Below are 26,051 nucleotides of genomic sequence, written 5' to 3'. Positions count from 1 at the left end.
GACAGTTAGTTAAACACATAAAGAGACACACACACAAACACAAAATCCAAAGTTCCAAAGGTAAAGAGTTGCAAGGTAATAGAAGTCATCTTACACGTTTGGTTGATGTTATAAAGACATTTAGATAGATGAGTTCATACTAATAAAACGTGGGACCTGAATTTGTCCTATTTGATCACAGAATGATGATTGGTGCTTTTCTTCAATGTCTATGTACACCTATGTTTCCATACATTGCATCATATTTGTGTATGGTTGCACATGACTTTATTTAATAAGTATTCTGTGTGCATGCACGCACAACACACAGACACACACATAAACATAAGTGCACATGTATAATCCCTGCCTGCCCCATTATATATTCTACCAGTTACTCTGAACTGCAGAGAAGCGACCACTGCCCAGCAGCAGCAGTAAGGCTGTCGATTTTTATGGCAATATGTGTTGCCTGATATCTGTCACCTCGAAGCATGAGTGCCTTTTGCTGGCAATTCCATTGTATACCCCGTCGCATGAGACCCAGCCCAGCTGTGCCCTTAAAGCGTGAAATCACTGGATCACACCGCTGTGGAGTTCAGCCTCAAAGGAAACGTTTAAAGTTTAAGCTTAAAAATAATAAGTACGTAAGGAAGAAAGGAAGTTAAATGCTGGGTGAAAAGAAGTCTCCTCTCCCTTGGGGCTTATAGTGGGGCACATTAGAGATTCACAGCTCTAAAAAAGAAAAGCAAATCGAGCTGTTCCCTGATACAAAATATGATTCTACACACATTTCCAACTCTGTGTGCAATCTCCCCTCACCATCTTGAGATACCACATATTTTCTAACAAGTGAGCATTGTTCTCTTCAGATAGAGAGGCCTTGTTACTCTCCAGGTTCATTTTGGGGCAGGCCTGGTAACACTTTGAGTAACGTGTAATAAATAAAGGATGCTTTATCTCGCCATCAGTCACATTTACAGAAATGTCATTCTGTTGTTTTTACTGTGCACAATAAAGAAGCAATATTGAGAAATATGTGCGAGTGTATATATATATATTTATATCTGGTTATACGTACGTACACACACTCAAAAGACGATTGTGCAAGCCAAATGGAGCAGTTAGGGAAAAGAAAGAAAAAGAAGTGGTCTATCAAAGAAGGCGAGAGAAAAGAAATGATAGAGGAGTAGATGACTTGTAAACATAGAAAGATGAGGGCAGAGGTGGAGGGGAGAATAAGAGAATAAAGAAGGAAGAATGGGAAATACGGAAAAAAATGAGGTGGAAAATCAAGAAAAGGGTTGAGAGAAGTGGAGAAAGAGTAGTCGTTTGCGTGAGAAGAAGGGTGAGCAAATTTGTGAAAGAGAGAAAGACAGAATGATGGAGACAAAAAGTAAAAGAGAAAGACTTGGGCAAAGAGAGGAGAGAGGGAGTGAGAAAGGATTACTAGTAGTGGGATTAATACGGATACGGTAAGGCAGAGGGTTGGTCAGAAATGCAGTGAGTGAGCAAGAAAGTGAGAAGTTTGATAACTAACCAAGAAACAGGAGGGAGACACCAGCAGAAAGGGACATGGAGATAGACAGAGGAACATAGAGCGATGCCGAAAAAGAGTGGAGAGGAACAGATAGCGGGAGAAGGACACTATGTGAAAGAAAGTTGAAGATACACCATGAAATAATTAGGCGGACAAATTCTGAATAAAGCTCCAGTGAATAAATTAGCACTCAGGTAGTCTCACTAGTATAGACGCTATCACTGATTGCCAGTGGAGCCCCTCTGACTTTGAAATTGATTGATTCAGTTCGCCTGTTTATTAGGAATAATTCTCCTATACTCTATGTTGCCAGTTTTACTTTGATTCAGTTCCCACTGTCACTATTTGGACAGATAATTCAAGGAAGTCATTCCTAAATAATATTCTATAAATGATTCCCCTTGCTGGCTTTTAAGGCCTTTTTCCGTAGTTCATAACCATGCTTTTGCCCTTTTTTCTTGATGTCCTTTTAGAAAGTTGGCATTTTCCTGCCTAAGCCATTTAGTGCCTGCAGCCTGACACTGGATCACATGACTGGGTGAAGCGGGCAGTTGGCCTTTGTGTATTCCTCCTAGACAGTCACACACAATAAGGAGTTAAGGTGTGCCTGGACGCGCCATTACTGGCAGCATGGGAGGGTGGAGCTTGGCCCAGCCCTACTTACACTTGAAAAGGCTGTGTCCTTCCTCCATACAAAAGGATGCATACCCCCTGTATGTAGGCTCAATCACGGGCAGAGAAGGCAGGAAACACTTAAAGGGAAACCTCTAGATGGTTTTCCAACTTCAATTGAAGACCCAGCTATAAATACTGGACCTCAGACACCAACTCATCAGTACACTTCTGGACCTGTGGAAACTCTGCTAGGAAGAAGGTCTGCTGTGCTGCTGAAAGGACCGATACGTTTCACGACTGCTGTCCTGCTGGACTACTGCCTTGCTGGATTACTACCCTGCTGTCCTCCTCCGTGAGACAGAGGGATTTGAACTTGCACCTGAACCCAGATCTCCCAGAGTGACTCCAAGGGCTAGTCTGCACGCCTCTTGTTGTGAGCAACAGGGAAATTACAAACTCCCAACCACCTGTACCAGCACTCAGATTCATCTCTAGCAAGTCCCTGACCCCCAAGTGGTGCCTCTCAGGTCCTGGAACCTTGATGTGGCCTTAGAGAGGCTTATTTGAAGTTTTTAGGCTCTTCGTAACCACGGAAAGGTCCATTGGTGCTGAATCCTTGTCATTCACAGAGCCAGGCTACGTGAAGTTCTGTCAGCCCAACACTTCGCGCTACAGCTTTGATCGTTCACGGGGTACGCCAGTGTGAAACTCCGGCCGACCGCTGGTAATGACAACAGGATCTTTGTGTTCCCACGAGGACCATCCACGACGCCCAACCTGCACTTTGAGTTACATCTATGATCGTCCATGTCTCTTCTCTGTTCCTCACGGCTGCCTCCACCGTGAATAGGACTCTTTGCACTGGACTGAAACAGTAACTTTTTAGTGGGACTAACCTGATCCCTTTATCCAGCCCATGCTCCATTGCAGTAAGCCTTGTGACTTCCCCGTCTCGCACAACCAGATAGCAGCGGTTGGCATTTTGTAATTTTTGGTGCTATTTTACATTTAAATCTTTAAAAATCATAACTCCAGTTCTACTGATTGGACCTTTGTCAGTTTCATCTTGATTGTTTTATAACATTTTTCTCTATTTTTCTAAATTTGTGTGGGATCGTTCTTCTGTTTTTTCACTTTATTACTGTTTGAAGTGTTGCATAAATACTTTACACATTGCCTCTAAGTTAAGACTGACTGCTCTGTGCCAGCCTACTAGAGAGTTGAACGCAGGTTAATTTGAGTTTGCTTGTGCCACACCATGACAAGGAATGTGGTTGCTGCTTGAGTAGGATTTCAACTTCCCTCAACCATTAATACAATTTCTCACTCTTCCATAAACATCAGGCTCCCACAAACATCAGGTTCCCTGCAGACCTCCCATGATCTGATGCACACACCTCTTCCCCAAACCCTTCAGCTGCAGAATATGTCGAACTTGAATTTTATTGACAGACTACTATTTCACATCTCCACTCTCACCACTAGCTCTTTGTGTTAGTTGGCGCAACCTCCAACCCTAATGAGCTAACAGAGTCCTCTCTGTTTGAGTCGATCTCCACTTCACAGATCATGCATCATTTAAATATTGTTGATCCTTTTGGTGAGCTACTCAATTCATTCACCGGACCACGATCATATGGCAGGTGGGACCTTTACAAAAGGAAACTTTATTCAACTGTTAGAATAAAATCATTTAGCCAGGTGAAGGTACCATGTTGTTTTCATCGAAGATGACATACCTTAAAAGTTTCATGGAGCTGCTTCTGCAGATGTTTGTCATCACAGGTGTGATGCTTGAACCAGAAGCCCTTAGTGTGGGCGCGTTTAAAAGCAGGAAAGCAGTGAATTTAACCGCAGAGAGGTGTCTATAGGGCTAGTGTAGAACCTCATACCTCTGTGCTATGCTTACATGTTTTTCTACATTTTGAATGAGAAGGAAAACAGGGTCGGTATATACATCACTTTTGCCAGGACTCTTACTTAAATCAAGCTCAGATCAAACACACTCTGTGGAGGGTAATGGCTGCTGTAAAGGTATCAAAACCGGCAGTGTTGGTAGCAGTTGAAGCATACAACTTCATCTCCAATGAGAAGGAGATTTGCAAATAGAGCAACAGTATTCAAATAGTAAATACATCTTCTGATGTAAGCCAAGAGACTGTAAATAATTCAACTCCTTCAACGTTTAAAGATAACAGTTCCACCAGGGGGCATTTACCATGCTCGATCAGACCCAGTTATCCATGCAGAATGAAGGTACATGTCTAAGGGGTGGGAACAACCAATGTTGAATGGTAACAGACCTGCCTTATTCAAGTCCAAACTGTGCTATCTTCTATGCAATGGATTATTTCCATAACCTTAGATACAAACAGGAATAAAACCATTGAGAAGTGTGGCTCACTGGTTAGAGGAGGCAGACCTGGAAGCAGAGGTCAGCCCGGGACCAGGGTTCAATTCCTGGCTCGGCAGGGTCTTGAGTCCTAAAATGTCCATGGACTCGACATTTCTCGCTCTGGTGCCTACTCGATTCACGGGTTCACACTCTGCGACTCTGGGCAATAGCTTGCTTAATCTCCACAACGGCCCCTCGCGGCGGGATGCCTGGCTTTCACCTTGCGGATACCCTACCGGGGTTATCTCACAGGGGAATACCAGGACGGGTTCCCTAAGCAAGCGCTTAGAAACCGCTTGGTGATTTGCGCTATATAAATTCCTGTACATTTACATTTACAAAATGGTATCCATCCTGCCTTCTGATTAAAATCCCGCTCTGCCACCGGCATACTTGCCTATCAGCAAAGGGACTGGTTTAGAGGTTGGTGGAAACATACAACTTCCAAAGCGGTAAATCAAGGGAATAATTCACTAATGGAATTTAGTTCCCATATACATCAGCTAATAAGATTCTCATTACATGTATTGTGGTAATTGGGCCAGAAACACGTGACCAGTAATTTGAACCCTGCAGGGTGTTTTATCTGGGCATGAATGAGGGATACCTGTGGGAATAGGTGTTTGGCATCGATTTATGCGGTTTTGAGACTTTTCCCCATTCACTTTTTCTTCCCCTGGTTAAATCATGTATAGAGGGAAATTGGCAGAAGTTTTGATTTTCCTACAAATTTGTATCCCTAATCCGCCCCACTCAGGTTTAGAACAAGACTCATAATGACCCCATAGGTAATTGTATTTAAATATTTGTTTTGCTCAGTTTTATATGGCACAGACCACAAAAATATTAGATAGCTTTACATAGAACAAACAAGGCATGCAGTTTACAATGAACATCACCTGGGGACAGTAATAAAAAGGCACAATGATGAGTGTCTATGAGAGGAGATGAGACAGAAGTTGTTGTAGAGAAGCTATAGTGGAATAAGTAGACAAGAGGCATTGCTTCTTAGTTTGACAGATACAGTCTGGTGAGATGTGAGTTTAGGTGTTTGCTGAAAGATATCAGGGCGTGTTATACTCTGCAGGTAGTCGGTTCCACAGCAGTGAGGTGGTACCTGAGTTGAATTGCTTTATAAAAAGTGATTGCGATTCAGCGTGATGTATTGGGATTCATTTACTCACATTCATAACTAAAAAAATCTGAATTTGATAAATGAATGGTAAATTGAGTCACCAAATGACAGAGTGCTTTTGACATGTACGAATACACCTCATATGTCCCAAGAAAATATTTGATCTGATACAAATCGGATATGCCTGCTTATTTAGGTAGGATTGATGTGTGTGAAAGAGATCATGAATATCGCAGTTGTTTATTATTACTTTATTATCATATAATGATGAAAAGGAATACCAGTTCAATCCCTTCCTTACTTGCTGCATAGCTGTGACTTTCCTCCTTACAAGCGGCAACGTTACAGATCCTGTTTTCTCTTGAATACATTGATTGTTCGCCCTTACAGAAATCACTGAGCATCACATCTGTTGTTTCAGGTTGTACAGGATGTATTCTTCAGAAATGGGTTTCGAAGAGTTCCATCTGTACCTGAGGCCTGTGCAGTTTGAGTTTGCCACAAACAAAGGACAAGTGGACAACCTACCACCTACATTCATTACAGCTGTACTGGAAGACGCCAGCTCGGTGGACAGGTAAGGCAGTGGGCGACCAAGAATGATTTGCACCGGGGCTTCCATAGACTTCTTTATTGACCGACAGATCAGCCAAAGCTTCTCTAAGGGACCTTTGGGCCTCTGTGATAACTTGCCACTGTCAAAACTTAACCGAGGCTTCTCTAGTGAGTAACTCGAGAGCTACTGGTAGCTCTTCAGCTACTCGTAAGTAGCTCTCCTGTGTGCAGCCCAGACCACTAACTTAGAAGCTTGCTTGAATTAATGTATGTATATCAAATTTGCGAGTGTCTTTTTGTGACGCAAATGTGTGTATTTTCAGGACTCCTATGCTGATGTTTGGAAAACAAGTGCTACATTTCCAAAATATATTTAAAGATGGTATTTAAGTGAGAAATCGAGGTGCTGTGTTGATTTATTACTTCTACTATTATCTTGGTGCCAGGGGCATTGCAGCTAAGGCTACTATGTATGATCCCTGTAGAGGCATTAAAAACTTTCAAAGCCATGTTTACATTACCGCTGGCAACTCTTCCCGATGCACTGGTTGATAACCCCTGCTAGTGCTGTCCATCTTGCATATGGGGGCACTAGCACAATCATGTCTGAGGTGGTCACTGTTACAACACCAATAATATTAGAAGTCCAAGATGATTTTAATTGAACATAAGATGCGCCTGCAATAGAAAAGGTTGTAAACCCCTGGTGTAAACCTTCAAGAAGTGATGAACAAATCAAGAAAGCAAAATATAGAAAGTAAACTACCTTAAGTGCTAAAAAACATACTTGCCGGACGAAGGAAATTCCAGGAACAGCATAAATTGATGAAAATGAAACTATCTTAGAACAGAAATATGCAATTATAAATAAGAAACAATTGCATGTCTTTAATAGCCACTAAGAAAATAGGGGCCACGACCCTACATTGGTTGTTTTATTTAATACAAGGTATGTGGCATAGGGAAATTGTCCAAAAATATCTTCGCGTTGTCCAAAATCTGTAGCTGGAAGTGCCTGTGGGAGTCAGCAGTGCTTGGAATGTTAGTCATGTCCAATCATTTTTGTGTTTTCTACATTGTTTGAATTGGCAATCCTACCCACTCATTTGTGTTTTTCACGTAGTTTGTATTGATAGTCACAACCACCTATATTTGTTATTTTTTCCTTTTAGGTACATTCCTTCTACATTGTTGTTGGGCATACATGAGGTGGAGGAAAGTCAAGTCGGAAAGTTTAGTTTTCACACGCGGGATGGTGTTATTCAGGTAAATGTAAATAAAATATGAAGGAAGCAAATCCTATATTACTGAGGCTTCAGAAAATGTCCTGCTTACAAACTAAGAGTCCCCATTCAGATATATTGATCACTGATATTGTGCCAGCTGACATAGCTAGTGAGGAAAGCATATTTGTTACAAAATAATAGTTAATGACTTTGAGTAAAATAAAGATGGAAAGCATTTCTATGTCAATACTTGTTTAGCTGGCCTCTCTGTGTTAGTTACAGTGCTCTAATGTTACAGGGTTTTATTCATATTTCACTATTGTACACAATAAGTGATAGATGGAAAGCTTGTATTAATCTCAGCCACTGGTCATAACTGTGGGCCGCATTCCAGTCCATCGTTATTTTGCCTGCCTTGCCAACTCCGACAGAAGGCAGCCATTTGCAAATCAGTCTTGATCCTGCTCCAGTAGGAACAGTCCAGCCCCAACTGCCAAGACAGACCCTCTCGGAACAGGAACACAAGCAACCCAAGAATGGTTAGGACTTCGTTGGGCCTCATCAGTCAGGTGTAGCTTGAGTCCTATTGCACAGTGAGCACAGGGCCCATGACTGGGCATAATAGTTGCACATAGGAAGGCACATTTCATATCATTGTTTTTTTTTCACTACAAATTTTATTAGCATTTTCATGGTACAGAAGGGCCGAGGTCGCTTGCAAAGATTTATGAAGGCACATCAGATTAACAGTACCAACATATCATTGGTTTTATTGATTGAAATGTAGGTGAATACAGCAAAGCTTCTCCCGATGAGCATGAGAAACAACTGTCTGGCAAACTGCGGTTTATTAGACAGCTGTTGCGCTGTTTGTTTCTTTCCTATTATGATTATTCCATTGAGTTTTTAATGTTATTGTTAAGTTACATATTCCTCTAATATGCACACTACATGTGTTTAAAAGTCAAATAAAATACTTCAGCAATCAGCATGAGTACTCAAATGCTTGCTTTTGACGTGTATCTCCTTTTCTGAAGGTCCGTTCACATGAGACAGGGTGGAGTTACAGGTTTGTGTATTATGTTCTCAGAAACCAATGTATTGTTCTGAATGCAGAGCAAAATATTTCAATGTTATCTTTGCAACAGAGACACAGAATGCAAACAACTGCATCCGGAATTAACAGACACTACAGAAGATATTCCGTTGCAATCTGTAGAAGGATCACTGTTCTTCAGTTGTAATCGAGTAATGTCCTAAATGCCCCAACGATTTACTATAAGTGAACCAAAATCACAAAAAAATTGAGACAAACATGTTCGCAATTTAGGTAAAACTTTGAGAAATGCATCCATTGTGGATCTTTTTAATGATGTTTTTTATGTGCCATTTTGCGACAATGTGTCGTCTAGGACCTTGCATGGAAAACATTTTCTGGATAGTCATTGAAGTGACCAAAATTGACCGAAGGAGAATTTAATTTTACTTCTAGCAGAGTTGGAAACCAGGGGATGCAGAATTTGAGTCCGTCTGTTGAGGCCCAATGTGAATTTGCCTAATTCTAAAACATACACCTCATAGATCCTATACGTAATAACTGAATTATCTGTCGCTGTTTGTATGAAAGCATACTATACAATGCTTTCCACTCCTTCTATAGACTAGCATCTTAATGACAATAGTCTCAGTGAGGGGGCCTTGACACAATAGGGCGAAATACAGTTGTTACACCATGGTGATCACACCACACCACAAAAACACAGCCTTTACTTTTAATACATGCAGACCAGCCCAAAGATATTTGGGTACCCATCAATTTAACTGAAACATCATGAATGTTTTCTTTTCTTCCCCACTTTCCGAGAACACTATATTACATTTGCTGCTTTGCTTAAATACTTCATTTCTCCATATTTGGAAAAATGCAGCTCGCTGAGTGTCTTGCTTTACACTCCCAAATAAAAGAAATTAAGAACTCCCCAGCAGAGGCATTCAGTAAAGCAAGAAAACAATTGGAAAGGGGCTCCACCCTCACCAAATGAGGCACATCAAGAGACAGTTTTCAGAATGATGCGTCGGGTTGTATTAGTGCAACCCTCTCTAACAGACAGGGCTTTCCCAGATGTCAAATGAAAACAACATGCAAATGTAAATATACCCATATCTATTTATAATATATCTATATATATATATATATATGTGTTAAGTAATTAAAGACTTTCCTACCTGTTCCCCTCAGACCTCCGCTTCTTCTTTTGGAAGGGGTTTGTTTGGATACAATTCATGCGCCAGCCAGCGGCGCATTTCGGATGGCCCCGCCACGTTTTGGGTCCGGACTTGAACTGGCTTGCCTCACGGCATTTTGGACGCTTCAGGAATGGAATCGTCTGGCACCCGCCGCCTATACGGGAGGACGTGAGCAGTGGAGGTATCGCACCTCTCTCGTGGGCAGCCTGCATCTGCATGTTAGCCCCTGCATATTGAACTTTCGTTCTTGGTGGCTGTGGCGGTACGAGGGGACCGGAGGAGAGACTGCAAGAGCTTGGGACAGTTTGGTGCTTCTTCATTTCCTGCTCCATGGGTTCCGCAAAACATCATTTGTAAAACACCAATGCTCCCCGCATTCTTCCACCGACCCGAGCTGCTGACATTACATGGCATCCTGGGAGTTGTAGTTCGCAGGACTATGAACGAACTACAACAGGTGAACTGCATTAGACAGGGGGAGGAGCGGACCCACAACAGATTTCACAGAGGAAGCAGGGAAAGATCACAGCAATTTTTCCACTCTGGTGTTGGGCGCTGAAGAAGGCGAAAGCCGAAATGCATTCGCCGCCACTGGAGCTGTGTTAAGTAATTAAAGACTTTCCTACCTGTTGCCCTCAGGCCTCCGCTTCTTCTTTTGGAAGGGGTTTGTTTGGATACAATTCATGCGCCAGCCAGCGGCGCATTTCGGATGGCCCCGCCACGTTTTGGGTCCGGACTTGAACTGGCTTGCCTCACGGCATTTTGGACGCTTCAGGAATGGAATCGTCTGGCACCCGCCGCCTATACGGGAGGACGTGAGCAGTGGAGGTATCGCACCTCTCTCGTGGGCAGCCTGCATCTGCATGTTAGCCCCTGCATATTGAACTTTCGTTCTTGGTGGCTGTGGCGGTACGAGGGGACCGGAGGAGAGACTGCAAGAGCTTGGGACAGTTTGGTGCTTCTTCATTTCCTGCTCCATGGGTTCCGCAAAACATCATTTGTAAAACACCAATGCTCCCCGCATTCTTCCACCGACCCGAGCTGCTGACATTACATGGCATCCTGGGAGTTGTAGTTCGCAGGACTATGAACGAACTACAACAGGTGAACTGCATTAGACAGGGGGAGGAGCGGACCCACAACAGATTTCACAGAGGAAGCAGGGAAAGATCACAGCAATTTTTCCACTCTGGTGTTGGGCGCTGAAGAAGGCGAAAGCCGAAATGCATTCGCCGCCACTGGAGCTGTGTTAAGTAATTAAAGACTTTCCTACCTGTTGCCCTCAGGCCTCCGCTTCTTCTTTTGGAAGGGGTTTGTTTGGATATATCTATCTATATATATATATAGATAGATAGATAGATAGATAGATAGATAGATAGATAGATAGATAGATAGATAGATAGATATGTGTGTGTGCGTGTGCAAGCAAATAATATAAAACACAAGTTTTACTGACCCGAAAGTGCTCCGTTTTCCTTTGGGATGTTGGTGAAAATTTAACTATGTGCTGCCACAAGCACGACGGAGGCACCCGTTCAGAGTCCGGTGATGTTTAAGTGGCATTTTGGTGAAGATATGAAATAACACTGCCAGAACCACTGAGGCCAAACAGGAAGGATATGCCTGCTTTAAAAAGGGACATTACTATAATGTCTAGGGGATGGCTACGATAACCGGCCCCTTCAGGCTTCCTCATAGAGTATCAGCATATACGACACCAAAGGGTTGATATGTTCACTGTGAACAAAACCGCTCAGAAGAACTATGAGTACAGTTTAGACATAAATGTCTCATGCGGCTGAATGTCACTACGAGAATAGTGCTACAAGAGCAATAACATCTGCATGAAACATTGGTGGTGATAGTTACAAGGAAGAAAAAACACACTGTGCAATGGCCGCCATATGAAAGAATTATGTAGACTACTCTAAAGGCAATAGCACTTAATTAATGGGAGTGGCTTCAGACGGTTTAAATTGTGATACTGTGATCCAAAAATGAAGTACCTTCATTGAAAAAGCAATTCTTACTGAAACGCGTCTACGTGGTAATAAATGGATTTTAACTGACCCGAGAGTGCTCAGTTTTCCTTCAGGGATGTTGGTGAAAATGTAACTATGTGCCCCCACTAGCTCGACAGAGGCACCTATTTAAAGAGTCCGGCGATGTTTAAGTGGCATTTTGGTGATATATATGTATATGTATGTGTGCATGCAAGCAAATAATATAAAACACAAGCAGATAATTATGGTAAAACACATGCAGATAATAAACAAAAGTCAGATAATAATGAAACATTCACTAGCAAAGTGCAAGGAAATAGAACACAAGCAGATAATAATGGAACACTCACAAGCCAAATAATAATGATGGACGTCCAATACAAGAAATAAGCACTGTTAAATGCAAGCAATCAAATACAAGAAATAAACACTGTCAAATGAAAGACTCAAAGGTATACACGGAATATGCACACAGACCAAAAACACTGCAATATCTTCATCTTAGCCCACACAAGACTGGGGGATTCCAAATTACGGTTCTGGTTTCAAGAGACTCCTCATACCGGGAAATGCAGCACTGAGCAGGTGCATCCATCTCTCAGGAGAAATTTGTTTTCGAGCCAATGCACGCGACAACAAGGAAAGTTACTGTTGCAGGCCAATCTCCTGCAAGCATTCTAAGACAAAAGACTTCTTTCCTTGCACTCCCACACTACATGTTCCAGACCTTATCTGGCGCTATGAGAAGGTAAACACAACACAACACCGATAAAAAGAGGGGACAGGAAATAGCCTAAAATGAACCAAACAAGAAAGTTTTGATGGCACGCCTAAACAGAAGAAGATCATCAATTGCCCGAATCTCAGAAGGAAGGAAGTTCCACCACTTCACGGCTAACACTCGAAAGGAGCGGCCACCAGTTCTACTCAACCTGAAGCGCGGAACCACCGCCAGGTTCTGACCCAAAGATCTCAAGGATCGCAGAGGAACATACGGTGTTAAAAGATTCGCCAGTATTTGAGGGGACGTACCCTTGAGGATTTTGAATGCAAGGCAGAGGACCTTGAATTTAATCCTCTGATTTACGGGAAGCCAATGAAGCGAATGCAACGTTTTTGAAACCGAGCACCGCCTGGGCAGACCTACCACTACTCTGGCTGCAGCATTTTGCACTCGCTGCAACCGAGTGAGTTCAGCCTGGTTTATCCCCGCCAAGAGCGAGCTGGCATAGTCCAGCCGGGACAACACTGATGCCTGAACCACCAGCTGTCTGGTGGGGGCATCGAAAAATTTAAGTACAGGCCTAAGTCCTCTAATAGTGCCATAGCAGGAAGCCGCCACCCTCTTGGTGTGGCAAGTAAAACTGAGTGTTGGATCAAGCCAGACCCCAAGATTTTTTATCTCCGATACTGGAGAGGGGGTCATACCCAGTTCAGGAGGCCACCAGTTGTCACTCCACAGCCCCACTTGCTTGCTGACCACCATGACCTCTGTCTTCTTAGTATTCAACTGGAGACAGTTAGAGTTCATCCAATTGGCCACTGCCCGTACACCGTCACGGAACCTGAGAGCCTCCACATCAGAGTCCCCACTCAACGTGACCGCCAGCTGCGTGTCATCGGCATATGAGACCATCGTCAGGCCCCATTGCTTGACGACCGCAGCCAGCGGTCTAACGTAAAGATTAAATAGAGTGGGACTCAACGATGATCCCTGTGGGACCCCCAGGGCCAACGGGTAATATTTGGATTTGCCGGGTGGAATCGCAACCTGGAACGACCTATCCGTAAGAAAAGACCGAAACCAGCATAGGGCAGAGCCCTTAACACCTACTTCCTCGAGTCGCTGAAGTAAAATCCTGTGCGAGACCGTGTCGAACGCGGCACTCAGATCTAATAGCAGAAGTGCCGCAGTTCGACCCGCATCAAGCACAGAACGCAGGTGTTTGACCATAGAAAGTAGGGCCGTCTCCGTGCTGTGGCCCACGCGGAACCCATTTTGAGTGGGGTCAAGAATGTTGGCTCTGGTAAGATGGTCTGCCAGGATACTGTTCACATGGGCCTCAGCAACTTTTGTGGCCCAGGGAAGCAAGGAGATAGGGCGGTAGTTCTCAGGTTTGAGAGGATCCAGGGTAGCCTTCTTCAGGATAGGAGTAACTACGGCCTGCTTCCACTTCATAGGCACTATACCTGAGGATAGTGACAGGTTAATTAGAGACAACACCGGAGTACGGCATAGTGGCAGCATATTCCTAAGCTGAACCGGTTTAAGCGGATCCGCAGGAGAACCCGACTGAATTTTTAGGCTCAAGGAACCAAAGGCCTCCATTGTCAAGGAAGGCAGAGTGTCAAGACACTCGCTATCTCCCATGATACAACTGGCTCGCTCTGGATTCAACGAGCCAGTCGGGAAGGTGCGATGATCGCATGCACCTTCTCGAGGAAAAAAGAGGCCAGACTCTCACAGTGGGAGTCCGAGCATATTTCTGCTGCCGTTGTCCTTTTAGCCATGAGGTCTTTTAATACCTTGAATATCAGTTTAGAGGGGTTTGGGCTATTCAGAAACTCTTGAGCATAATAGGCTGCGCGAGTTCTGCATACCGCTCTATGATAGATCTTCGTTTTAGCAGAATAACAAGCCTTGAGCACAGGATCAAACGTTTTTCTCCATAGCCTTTCAGCCTGCCTACAGGCTCTCTTAAGGGACGCTAAGGTGCTGTCGTACCAAGGACTGTGCTCTTTTGAGCGCTGTTTAGACCAAACCAAAGGAATCAAGGAATCGAGAGCACGGGAGATCCACTCACAGAAGGAGTCATATCCGCAATCAACATTGGTGATAGGGCCCAGGGGTGCTTTTTCCAACAAATAGTAAAAATCCTCCAATTTTAATTTATTCCAATGTCGTTTAAAAATAGTTTTATCCTGAGATATAAAAAGAGCTTCAGACATGGGAAGAATCATTTTCACCAGCATATGGTCAGTCCAAATCATCTGGATAGGACAGAGTGCTCTAATTCCCTCTAAGTTTGTAAAACACGGGTCGAGTATGTGCCCATCTCGATGAGTGGGGTAGGTCACCAGCTGGGAGAACTGCAAGGCTTCTAAATCAGCCAAGAAGCTCCGGATAGAGGGCAGGGACAGACAGTCAAGATGGAGGTTGAGGTCACCAAGGACATTAAAATTTGCACATCCTAGTGCTTCTGTACTAATGAAGTCCGGGAGAGCAGCCCTAAAGGCAGCATCGCAGCCCTAAAGGCAGCATCGCACCCAGAGGGCGGTATATTAAAAGGCCAGAGAAGGCAAAGTGATGGTTAAACGAAATTTTAAAACAGGCACATTCACACCCTGGGAGTTTTAGGGCCTTCCATTCACTAGGATAGCACAACTTAACGGCCATCGCAATTCCACCCCTCTCTAGTACCGCAGTTGAGAGTAAAGATAGCATAGTCAGGGGGGAAGGCCAAGTTAAGTATGGAAAAATCTGAGTCCTGCAACCAGGTTTCGGTCAAAAATAGCACATCAGGGGACTCATTTTTAAGAAGATCAAATATCTCCAGGTGGTGCTTTACCAGTGACCTGCGCGTCGAAGGGAGCTTTAAATAGGCATCCCTCCACTCAGCTGGAGCGCTAGACCGCTCGTCAATGTCACCCACTGAGAGTGCACACCACTCCAAGATGGCGCCCAAAGAAAATCCCACCCCAGGAACCGGACCCGCTGAACAGCGGTGGGAAACCGATTACAGTGCAAGTAAGGGGGTGCAATGAGTCCCAATAAAAGCAGGGGAGAATGCAACTAAAATAGAACAGATATAATTAAACAGGTCGATTTAAAATGATAGCGCGGCAACTAAGGCGCAAAGCGCGATGCAGCACGCGAATACCTCCTCAGGCGGTCCACAGGGCAAGTCGCCTTAAATAGGCGTCCCTCCACTCAGCCGGAGCGCTAGACCGCTCGTCAATGTCACCCACTGAGAGTGCACACCACTCCAAGATGGCGCCCAAAGAAAATCCCACCCCAGGAACCGGACCCGCTGAACAGCGGTGGGAAACCGATTACAGTGCAAGTAAGGGGGGTGCAATGAGTCCCAATAAAAGCAGGGGAGAATGCAACTAAAATAGAACAGATATAATTAAACAGGTTGATTTAAAATGATAGCGCGGCAACTAAGGCGCAAAGCGCGATGCAGCACGTGAATACCTTCTCAGGCGGTCCACAGGGCAAGTCGCCTTAAATAGGCGTCCCTCCACTCAGCCGGAGAGCTAGACCGCTCGTCAATGTCACCCACTGAGAGTGCACACCACTCCAAGATGGCGCCCAAAGAAAATCCCACCCCAGGAACCGGACCCGCTGAACAGCGGTGGGAAACCGATTACAGTGCAAGTAAGGGGGGTGCAATGAGTCCCAATAAAAGCAGGGGAGAATGCAACTAAAATAGAACAGATATAATTAAGCAGGTCGATTTAAAATGATAGCGCAGCAACTAAGGCGCAAAGCGCGATGCAGCGCGCTAATACCTTCTCAGGCGGTCCACAGGGCAAGTTGCCATAAATAGGCGTCCCTCCACTCAGCCGGAGCGCTAGACCGCTCGTCAATGTCACCCACTGAGAGTGCACACCACTCCAAGATGGCGCCCAAAGAAAATCCCACCCCAGGAACCGGACCCGCTGAACAGCGGTGGGAAACCGATTACAGTGCAAGTAAGGGGGGTGCAATGAGTCCCAATAAAAGCAGGGGAGAATGCAACTAAAATAGAACAGATATAATTAAACAGGTCGATTTAAAATGATAGCGCGGCAACTAAGGCGCAAAGCGCGATGCAGCACGCGAATACCTTCTCAGGCGGTCCACAGGGCAAGTCGCCTTAAATAGGCGTCCCTCCACTCAGCCGGAGCGCTAGACCGCTCGTCAATGTCACCCACTGAGAGTGCACACCACTCCAAGATGGCGCCCAAAGAAAATCCCACCCCAGGAACCGGACCCGCTTAACAGCGGTGGGAAACCGATTACAGTGCAAGTAAGGGGGGTGCAATGAGTCCCAATAAAAGCAGGGGAGAAGACAACTAAAATAGAACAGATATAATTAAACAGGTCGATTTAAAATGATAGCGCGGCAACTAAGGCACAAAGCGGGATGCAGCACGCGAATACACGCAAATTAAAGTTTGTGAAAGTAGAAAACCTCTCAAAGAAAACATAAACACCCTCAAAGAGGGAAAACAATCTTGAACGTGAATAACCTAAATAACCGTGAGTAACCTGGGGGCCCGATGTGTGTGCAGAACTGAAGCTAGACAGAGTCAGAATTCAAGATGGAGTTAGGGCACGTTAAAACTTCACTTCCCAATGTACAACATAAGGCACCGTTATGCAGCACTACACTCTGAGACAGAGAAACACTTTCCACACATTTCTCTCTCTCATGCTTTCAAATTCCCATCCCACACGTTCTGTTTCAGGCAAGGATGTTTTAAAACACTCCTACTCTGTATCTTTAAGCAGACATGAAATGAAATCACAAGTCAAAATGCAAGTGCACAAAGAATAATGTTGTACATTTAACATAAAGTAAGTTAAAACACAGAGAGTGAATTTTAACATTTGTAGTCAAAGTTCCTCACGTGGTCCTAATTCATATGAGTGCATATAGCACAACAGTGAGCTATTGCCAGCAACTAAAATATTTCAAACAGGACATATCTACTTCAGTCTTGAGCATAATTACATGTTGAATGCTACAGTGAGTCACTTTCAAGCTTGCAGTGCACCATTAATTGAAAACACTAACTAGAGAATTTACACAGGATATCCCAAAACATTCCTAATAGTCCCTTCATAGTAAGTCTTTTGGCCATTTTGAGCATTTTACTGATGTTTTTCAGATACTAATTTGCTACAATGGGCAGTATCATTCCCTCATGGAATTCTTCTGGAACAAATGAATATCTTACCACCCCTTTTGTCAGCCTTTCTGAAGACCACATCATAATTGTCTGGATGGGAGTAAGAACTTTAGCTATCATGTGTAGACTCATATTCAGTAAAGAATGGTATCTGAGAACGTTTTAGCAATGGGTTATCTGGCTCCTGCTGGTACACCTTAAGTGAAGAGCTGTTCTGCCAGCACAGTTTGGCCTTTCAACAAGCAGCTGCCCAGATCCCCTCAATGGCTCATTTCTTTCAGTGCAAGGGACCACTCATTCACCATTCAATTATGTGCCATCTACATTCTCCGACTCTGCAAAATGTCGGCAGAAGCCTGCTGGGATGACTTGATGGACTTGTAATTCTGGTCTGCACCCAACTCACCACCACTTCGCCCCCCACGCCCACAGCCAGTGAGGCATCATACAACAGTGAACCCTCACCTATGGCTATTGGCAGTCCATTTGAGATACCCCAAATATATTCATGCTCTGCCTTTGGAGATTTAAAGAGCACTTGTTCCTGCACAGACTTTACTCGCACACCCAGACTGTTGAGGTCATGTTCAGTCTCAGACCCCTGCTGGAAGTGTCCCCTTTGCTTCTATCTTGTGTCCTGATTTCTGAGCTCTTTGTCACTGCTAGGTCCCGAACCTCTACTATACCTCTTTCCTGGCCTGTCAGCTGCACCTCCTCTTGTGAACTGTTCTGGCCGCTCATTTTTTACTATAATGGGGACAGGCCCCTTCTGTCATCCCAGTAGTCTTTCATGTATTCAGCTGCTATTGGTAGACTCCAGCTGTACAACCGAAATCAGATACATTTCATACCTGACTGACACTCTACATTTGTACATGGGACTGGACTGTGACTCTATGTCACACAACTGTTGGAGCATAGTGTCTCCAAAGGGAGTAATCTTGTAATCTAATTTGAGTAGAGAAGTGTTGGAAAGTCCCTTGTGCGCAGTAATCAGCCTGGACTCTGACATATAAACAGGTAGCTTCTTTATTTTCTAGATCAGGATAAACTTAAGTACATCATTTTCAGTTGAGTTAAGGTTACAAGTATATAAGTAAAAGATATTCCGCCAGGTACATGGGACTTTCCTGTTTAACCTCTGGTCTCAACAGTTATTGATGCCAGACGAACACTCCAAGTGACATAGATACATTCCATGCAGCATCATATTGAGTGGTGCAAGGACGCAGAGAACAGTGAAAGCAATATATAGCAAGTAGTACCTAGGATACCTATGTAAAGGGCTGTGCCAACCGGGCATACTGCCCATTCACCATTGATTGCTCAGGGCATCATGGAAAAAGTAATTTTTAAAACTGCTTTCAATGTTACAGTGGGCATCAGGATGTAGGCTTGGGTGGGGAGGACGTATACCTGGACTTTGACATAGAATTTTACAAAGGCTCCTATTCGGGAAGAAAGTCTTACCCAGTGATTCTGCTTGAGTGGATATGGGCGTGTGTAGTGCTATAGGCACTCTTGTGGTCTGACACCCTGTGATGACCTTTGACTACCATTATTTTATTTGACTTTCGTGTGTTATTTTATCCTAGCCTGAATGTACGATGGTCCTGCATATGCCTTGCTTCTCTTACTGGTTTATTACTTGTAATCTTGCTGTCTTTCAGGGGAGCAGTCGCAGAGTAGAACAGCCTTGCCAAGAACATTTGAACGCATGAGAGGGATAGAGAGGTGTGGAGTGTAAGCATGGGCAGAAAATCCGTTCCGCTCAAAAAGACATTTTGACCCTAGCCCAAGAAGCTGCTGAGTGTGATGATGTTGTCGACGAGGAGGCAATGGAAGAAACACCACAATCATTGGAGTTAACTAGTACACCAACACCTACCGCTTCTATATTTCTTAGTCGCCAGAAGGGACCTCCATCCACCTCGACCTCAATTAGTGGTGGTGAAAGTGCAAAACGTACTGAAGTTCGGCAATCCACATCCTCCACTTCATCTGGCATTAGCAGCAGGACCACCACCACCAGTATCGCCGCCTCCTCCGGCCCCCAAAGACATTTCAAGTCCGCAGTTTGGGACTTCTTTAGTGTTTGCCCAAAAAAGGAAAACCTCGCCATTTGTAGAATTTGTAAGTTGGCAGTTAGTCGTCGTAAGTTTGGTTCCAACTATGGTACCGGAGGCCAGAGAGGTCATCTTGAAAGAAAGCACGCTGTCAAATGGTTTGCGCACCTACAGGCGATCAAGGAAGCCCGAATTGCACGTAATGAAAACGTTGATGTTTCATCTGATGATGACGAGGAGGAAGAAGACGTGTCAAACACTTCACTTACACCCATTACCCCTGTCAGCAGCACACCCCATGTGAGCCACACTAAGAGTGTGGGAGAGAGTGAGACACCAATGCGAAAAAGTTCATCAGCGAGCATAACTGGGTCGAAGAAATCATCATCATCATCCCGTAAATGCTTGGTCCAGGGCAACATTAAAAAGATGTTGTTTACAGAAGCGCAATATGAACGCAACCACCCACTGACGCGTCTGTATAACACTAAGCTGGCTAAAATGCTAGCTCTGGACCTTCTCCCTTTTTCTTTTGTAGAAGGGGTTGGTTTTCTAGAATTAGTGGCAGCGCTCTGCCCTAAATGGAAGGTTCCTAGCCGGTTCTATTTTGCCAGAGTTGCGGTTCCAGCACTACATGAAGATGTGCTGGAGGTGATTGGGGCAGCTTTGCAGAAGAGTGCTGTTCACACTATACATCTGACAACAGACATGTGGACCAGTGGCGCAGGCGCTGATTACATGTGCATCACTGCACACTGGGTCTCTTTTTCAGGGGTTAAAGCAAAGCTAAACGCAGGTGTTGACCCGGACAAAGTTTTTAAAGCTGCTCGGAAACATGCAACACTAGCCATGTTTGGCTTGGAGAAACGTCACACAGCACAAAACATTTTGGATGAGTTTAATACAAAGGTCCTTCACTGGCTGTCCCGAAAAAAACACCAGATTGGTTATGTTTCCACGGATAATGGCGCCAATGTAGTTAAGGCCATGGAGCTGGGTCACTATTTCAGAGTGCCGTGTTTGGCGCACTGTATAAACCTGGTTGTTAAAAAATTCTTGAGTGATAAAGACAGTCCAGCGTACGAGGTAGTGGACACCTGCCGAAAAATGTGCAACCATTTCAGCCATTCTTTTAAGGCCCGGAAGCATTTGAGGAGCCTGCTACATGAACGTCGAATGCCAGTGAAAGCACTCATCCAGGAGGTGGCAACACGTTGGAACTCAACCTTCTACATGCTTGAGCGTCTGTATGAGCAGTATACGGTACTCGATCACTATTTCTTAAAACAGGGTACAGCTCACAAGGACCTGAGGATGGATGCGGCGCAATGGGAGCTAGTTAAAAGTCTGACAGACATGCTTCGTCCTTTTGAGTTCTTCACGCGTGCAGTCAGCAAGGAGGACTGTAATTTGGGAAAAGCTATCCCATTGTTGTACATGCTGGAGCACCAACTGAAGGCGGTGTCTTCTGTGTTTCAAAAAAATGAAAAAAACCACGACCCTTTTGTTTTGGCGGAGAAATTATTAGAGCGCCTACAAGGTGATGAACGTCTTAAAATGATCCACTCAAACCAGCATTACATTTGTGCTACTATTCTGGATCCACGCTACAAAAAGGCGCTGGCAGGCCGAGCATTCTTTCCTTTTGCTGATGAAGATGTTACAAAGTACAAACGTTGGCTAACCTTGTCAGCCAAGAGGTTTGAAAGAGAATGGCAGCTCATTGAAGGAAAAGGCAGTACATCAGCATCAGCAGGCCATCCCCAGTCAAAACAATCCACTTCTGCACCTGTGGCTGTGGCACAAGTGACCTCTCAGCCGTTAAAGACACCGGCAACCGGATCATCTGCACCAGACACAACAGTAACATTGGATGCTGAAGAGGATTGGCTAACTCTGCTTGGGTTTGGTTCTCAAAAGGTCACAGCAACAGCTAAGCAAAGTGGAGGAACCTTGGAGGAGGACCTTGAGTCGATGGTGCAGGACTATGAATGACTCAACAGAGGTCTATGTTAATGCTGACCCATTGGCGTATTGGCATGGGAAAAAAGAATTGTGGCCACAGCTCTCCAACCTGGCTTTAAACTACTTGTCTTGCCCACTCGCAAGCGTGTCTTCTGAACGTGTTTTCAGTGCTGCTGGTGGCATTGTAACTCCCAAACGGAGCCGCCTCTCGCCCAAAAATGTGGAGAGGTTAACAATGATCAAGATGAATCAGCACCTCATACCACCAGATTACAAAGTACGAGAAAGCACGCCGGATGAAGACGAGGTGGACAGCAACGTAGATGAGGGAATTTCTTCTCTGTTAGGTGACACTGAGCTCACCCTGCCTGAATTCGCAGAGTATGATGACAAAGCCTTATTCTTATTCCTGGACCCTGACACCGAGCCCTGAAAATTAGACAATGAATCAATAACTTTCTTTTTCGTCCTTATTCACTTTTATTCCTGTGTGTCTGTCTTTCTTTGTTGTGCACAGTTAATATAATTCAAACTTTAATCACCTAATCACAAAACAAGCCCATCAGCAGAACTGTCTTCACTTGTTTGCTTATTGATTTGAAGGTGCCGCAGTCTGCATTCCTCAGGTTCACAAGTTCAGAAGAACATGCTCCTCTATCCTCCTCCTCCAGACTCTTATTTCCATCAAAGCAGAGGGCTGGATTACGCCCAATGAAGAAAGACTCAGCACTTGTGGGGGTGTTCTACTTCTTTGCGGGTGAGTTGACGGCTCTGGGGCCATTGCTGGAAAGCTCTAATACCGGATAAAAGTGGTTTGGACCAAATCGGAGGCGGAATTTTTTTTGTGTTTTTGCTGACTTGCTTGCCTTTGAGGTGCTCTTTGGGGGGGTTCCGGGTGTTTGTGGGTGAGTTTTGGGGTCTGGGAGCACTGCTGGGACAGTCTAATCTTGATTGCATTTACTTTTCAGGAAATCCGTGGTGGAAAACGGGAGTTATGGCCTAGCTGCACAGCGTGTTTGGACCGAAGGCCGAGAAATATTGTAAGTATGAGATTTTCCTTTTTGGCTGTTTGGGGGTGTTGTGCTTTTTGGCGGGTGGGTTGGCGGGTCTTGGGGCATTCCTGGGAAGGTCTAATACCGGATAGAAGTGGTTGGGACAAAACCCATGCTGAATTTTTTTTGTTGCTATTTCTGACATTTTGCTCAATGTAGCGTTTTCGGGGGCCTGTTTGGGGGGCTTCCTGGTGTTTGTGGGTGGGTTTCGGGGTCTGGGAGCACTGCTGGCTATGGATACTTTAGTTTGCAAGAGGTTTGAAGCAAATCCATGGTGGCAGAGGGGAGTTAGGGCCTAGCTGCAGAGCGTGCGCGGAGTGATTTGGGAAATTGCCAAGAAAATGACTAAGTCCCCATTTTTGTACTTTTGCTTTTTGGCTGTTTGGGGGTCTTCTACTAGTTTTCTCCTGGGTTGACGGCTCTGGGGCCATTGCTGGGAAGCTCTAATACCGGATAAAAGTGGTTTGGACCAAATCGGAGGCAGACATTTTTTTGTGTTTTTGCTGACTTGCTTGCCTTTGAGGTGCTCTTTGGGGGGGGTTCCGGGTGTTTGTGGGTGAGTTTTGGGGTCTGGGAGCACTGCTGGGACAGTCTAACCTTGATTGCATTTGCTTTTCAGGAAATCCGTGGTGGAAAACGGGAGTTATGGCCTAGCTGCACAGCGCGTCTGGATCGAAGGCCGAGAAATATTGTAAGTATGAGATTTTCCTTTTTGGCTGTTTGGGGGTGTTGTGCTTTTTGGCGGGTGGGTTGGCGGGTCTTGGGGCATTCCTGGGAAGGTCTAATACCGGATAGAAGTGGTTGGGACAAAATCCATAAGGAAAAGCCTTTTGCCACTTTTTGTAACTTAGGGTTCGTTAGGGTTAGCCCTAGCAGCAGGATTGCATGTGTTTCGGGGTGTTCTAGATTTTTGCAACTGAGTTCTGGGGTCTTAGAGCACTCATGAGAATGTGTAATTTTGGTTGCAAGTCATTTGAAGAAAATCCATGGTGGGAAAGGGGGGATTTGGCATAGTTAAAGAAAGCCTTTGCCACTATTCTTAACGTAGGGCTCGTTAGGGTTAGCAGTATTTCTATTGCATGTGTTTGGGTGGGGGGGTTTTCGAGTCTTGGAGCGATGCTGGCTATGGATACTTTTGCTTGCTTGCAAGTGGTTTGAATACAATCCACGGTGGGTAAGGGGGTATTTGGGCCTACTTTTACTTTCAAAGTACGTTTTGTCACCAGTTTTCTGCTAGGCCTCGTTTTTTCAGATCTGATTGGGGGTCTTCTACATTTTTGCGACTGGCTTTAGTAAGGGTCTGGGTGGAAGCACTGCTGGGAAGGTCTAATTTTGTTCTAAAACACAGTTTACAGTACACCTAGCTTGAGGGGAAAGATCCGCTAAATTAATTTGCCCATACTTATTTATCCTTCAAAAGGTGACTCAGACAGAGTACGCACTTTCAAAAATATTGTACTGTCTATTAGGAAAATCAAAGTGTGACTTTTTGCACTACACAGCGTTCATACCTTATATTTATTTGTCAGTGGTGTTGTAATATATCACTTCCTGTTTTTCGTTCAATAATTACAGGCCGGGTTTCAGTCTGTGCAATGGGGAAAAAAGGATGGAGTCAGGCTTCACATTAGCGAGCCGCAATTCAGCATCCGCCAGGCAGGCAGTGGACAGGGTGTCTTCTGGTCACCAACATTGATGGACGAAGCGTCAGCTGGGATGGAGGAGTGCCGCTAATAAGAGGAATTGTTTGCTGCATGCAACTTACTTACCAAATTCAACAGGACAACTACAACAACATACAGATACAGTATCCATTGTTTTCTTCTATGAGTGTGACTGCATTTCTTGGATCTCTCTCTGCTTCTAAATTGATCCCTACAGCCATTCTATAGGTTTTACTTCGGCTATTTTTTAAACCTAATTTAATGTAGCCCTGTACTGTCGCATTCTGTCATTCACGGTTGTCGAAAGTACTACTTACTTTTCAGTAACAATGCATTCAGTAGTTCATGCACTTCCTTTATGTCACGTAAAAGATTTATGGTTAGCTTTGTACCCAAAAATGTCTTTATGTTCAATTATTGTTTGTCCATGCTGTGCTTTTGTTTTTTTTCTCTCAACAAAACCTACCCAAAAAGAAACCCCCATTCCCATCCATTTTACAAACCCTAACCCTCTTCCCCCGGGCTGTGTGGTTTTGCTTGATGTGTGACTAAATGACATCAATAATTCCACACACTTGCTGGGGAGGATAAGGTCATAGCAACAGGCTGGTGAAGGAATCCGAGGATATATTCTAGACTTACTCAGCTTCAGTACTATTTCTTGTAGTAGTAGCCAATGTCAAAGAAATCCAACACAAGTACAAGTTATACTATCAATACTTTACCATTTGTTAGGCTACATTGTGGCACTGTTCTAGTGTACTGTCACCTGCTATATTCTCTATCGTACTGTTGTAATGCTACAGTAAGGACAAACCAGGTTTCATTTTCTTTCATTCCATAGGCATGCAACTGCCACTGTGTCACACCACTAGTACCACCGCAATGAGGAGGACATTTTATCCGCCCTGGATTGCCAACCTTAATCGCCATTTCCCGTGGAGCCAGCCCTGGGCCTAGCCCTACTTTCAAACACAAATTACAGGTAAAATAAGCGTTTGGCTAGAGGTAGTATAATGGAGTATTAGGAGAGACGAGAGATTGACGGTAGTACTACTAAAGTCCTAGGACTATTCAGGAAAACAAACTTACTGTTAAGCACCCACCCACCAGACTCAAAAGCAGTAAAAAACAGGTATGGTCAGATAAAGTTTCAAAAAGTATATTTTTATAGCCCTAACAAAATAATCTCCCGCAAGACCCTCCCTAACCCCAACGATTGTCCTTCAAAAGTCCCAAAAAAAAACAACTCCCAATTCCCACCCCCCAAAAGTCTCTAAAAAAGGGGCAAGGGACACTACGGCAGGGTGCTGTTGACTTTAGCGGCCAGGGCATCATGCTCCTTGCCGAGGGTGGCATGGTCGAAGCGGAGGCCCTCCACCAAGTTCTTATAGCTTAGGACCTCCTGCTCCAGGTAGGACACTCTGAGGCATAAGCGGCGCTGGCGTGCCTTGCAAATCCTGTGGGGGGCAGCTGCTGTCTTTGCTGCTCGGCGGTGGCGGTTGGCTTTGGTAGCCCGGCTCCATACCGCTGGAGCACTGCGCTGGCTGGCAGCCCGTGGGGGCACGGAGGAGGATGCAGCTGTCCTAGTGGATGTTGTTGTTGTACCAGTAGACTGCGTCTCCTCCTCCTCCAGGGCCACCAGCCGCCGATATTCGGCGACAGTGGCATCCAGCCTCCGTTGCCGGGCCATTCGAGCCAGCTCCCT

The 26,051-nt window shown here is 44.8% G+C and overlaps 1 protein-coding gene across 1 annotated transcript in view; it reads left to right on the top strand.

Annotated features, from left to right (window-relative positions):
* Positions 1–26,051, top strand: part of LOC147707857 (uncharacterized) — a 910,329-nt gene that overhangs the window by 332,662 nt on the left and 551,616 nt on the right. The window contains exons 21-22 of the mRNA XM_086925682.1: positions 6,086–6,241; positions 7,392–7,485. Coding sequence (XP_086781808.1) covers positions 6,086–6,241; positions 7,392–7,485 — 250 coding nt within the window. The remainder of the gene's footprint in view (positions 1–6,085; positions 6,242–7,391; positions 7,486–26,051) is intronic.

The sequence above is a fragment of the Lissotriton vulgaris genome, chromosome 6 (genome assembly GCF_964263255.1).
Source record: "Lissotriton vulgaris chromosome 6, aLisVul1.2, whole genome shotgun sequence".
Classification (NCBI taxonomy): domain Eukaryota; kingdom Metazoa; phylum Chordata; class Amphibia; order Caudata; family Salamandridae; genus Lissotriton; species Lissotriton vulgaris.
Note: the sequence above shows the minus strand (reverse complement) of the source record. Positions and strands in the feature narration are given on the sequence as shown.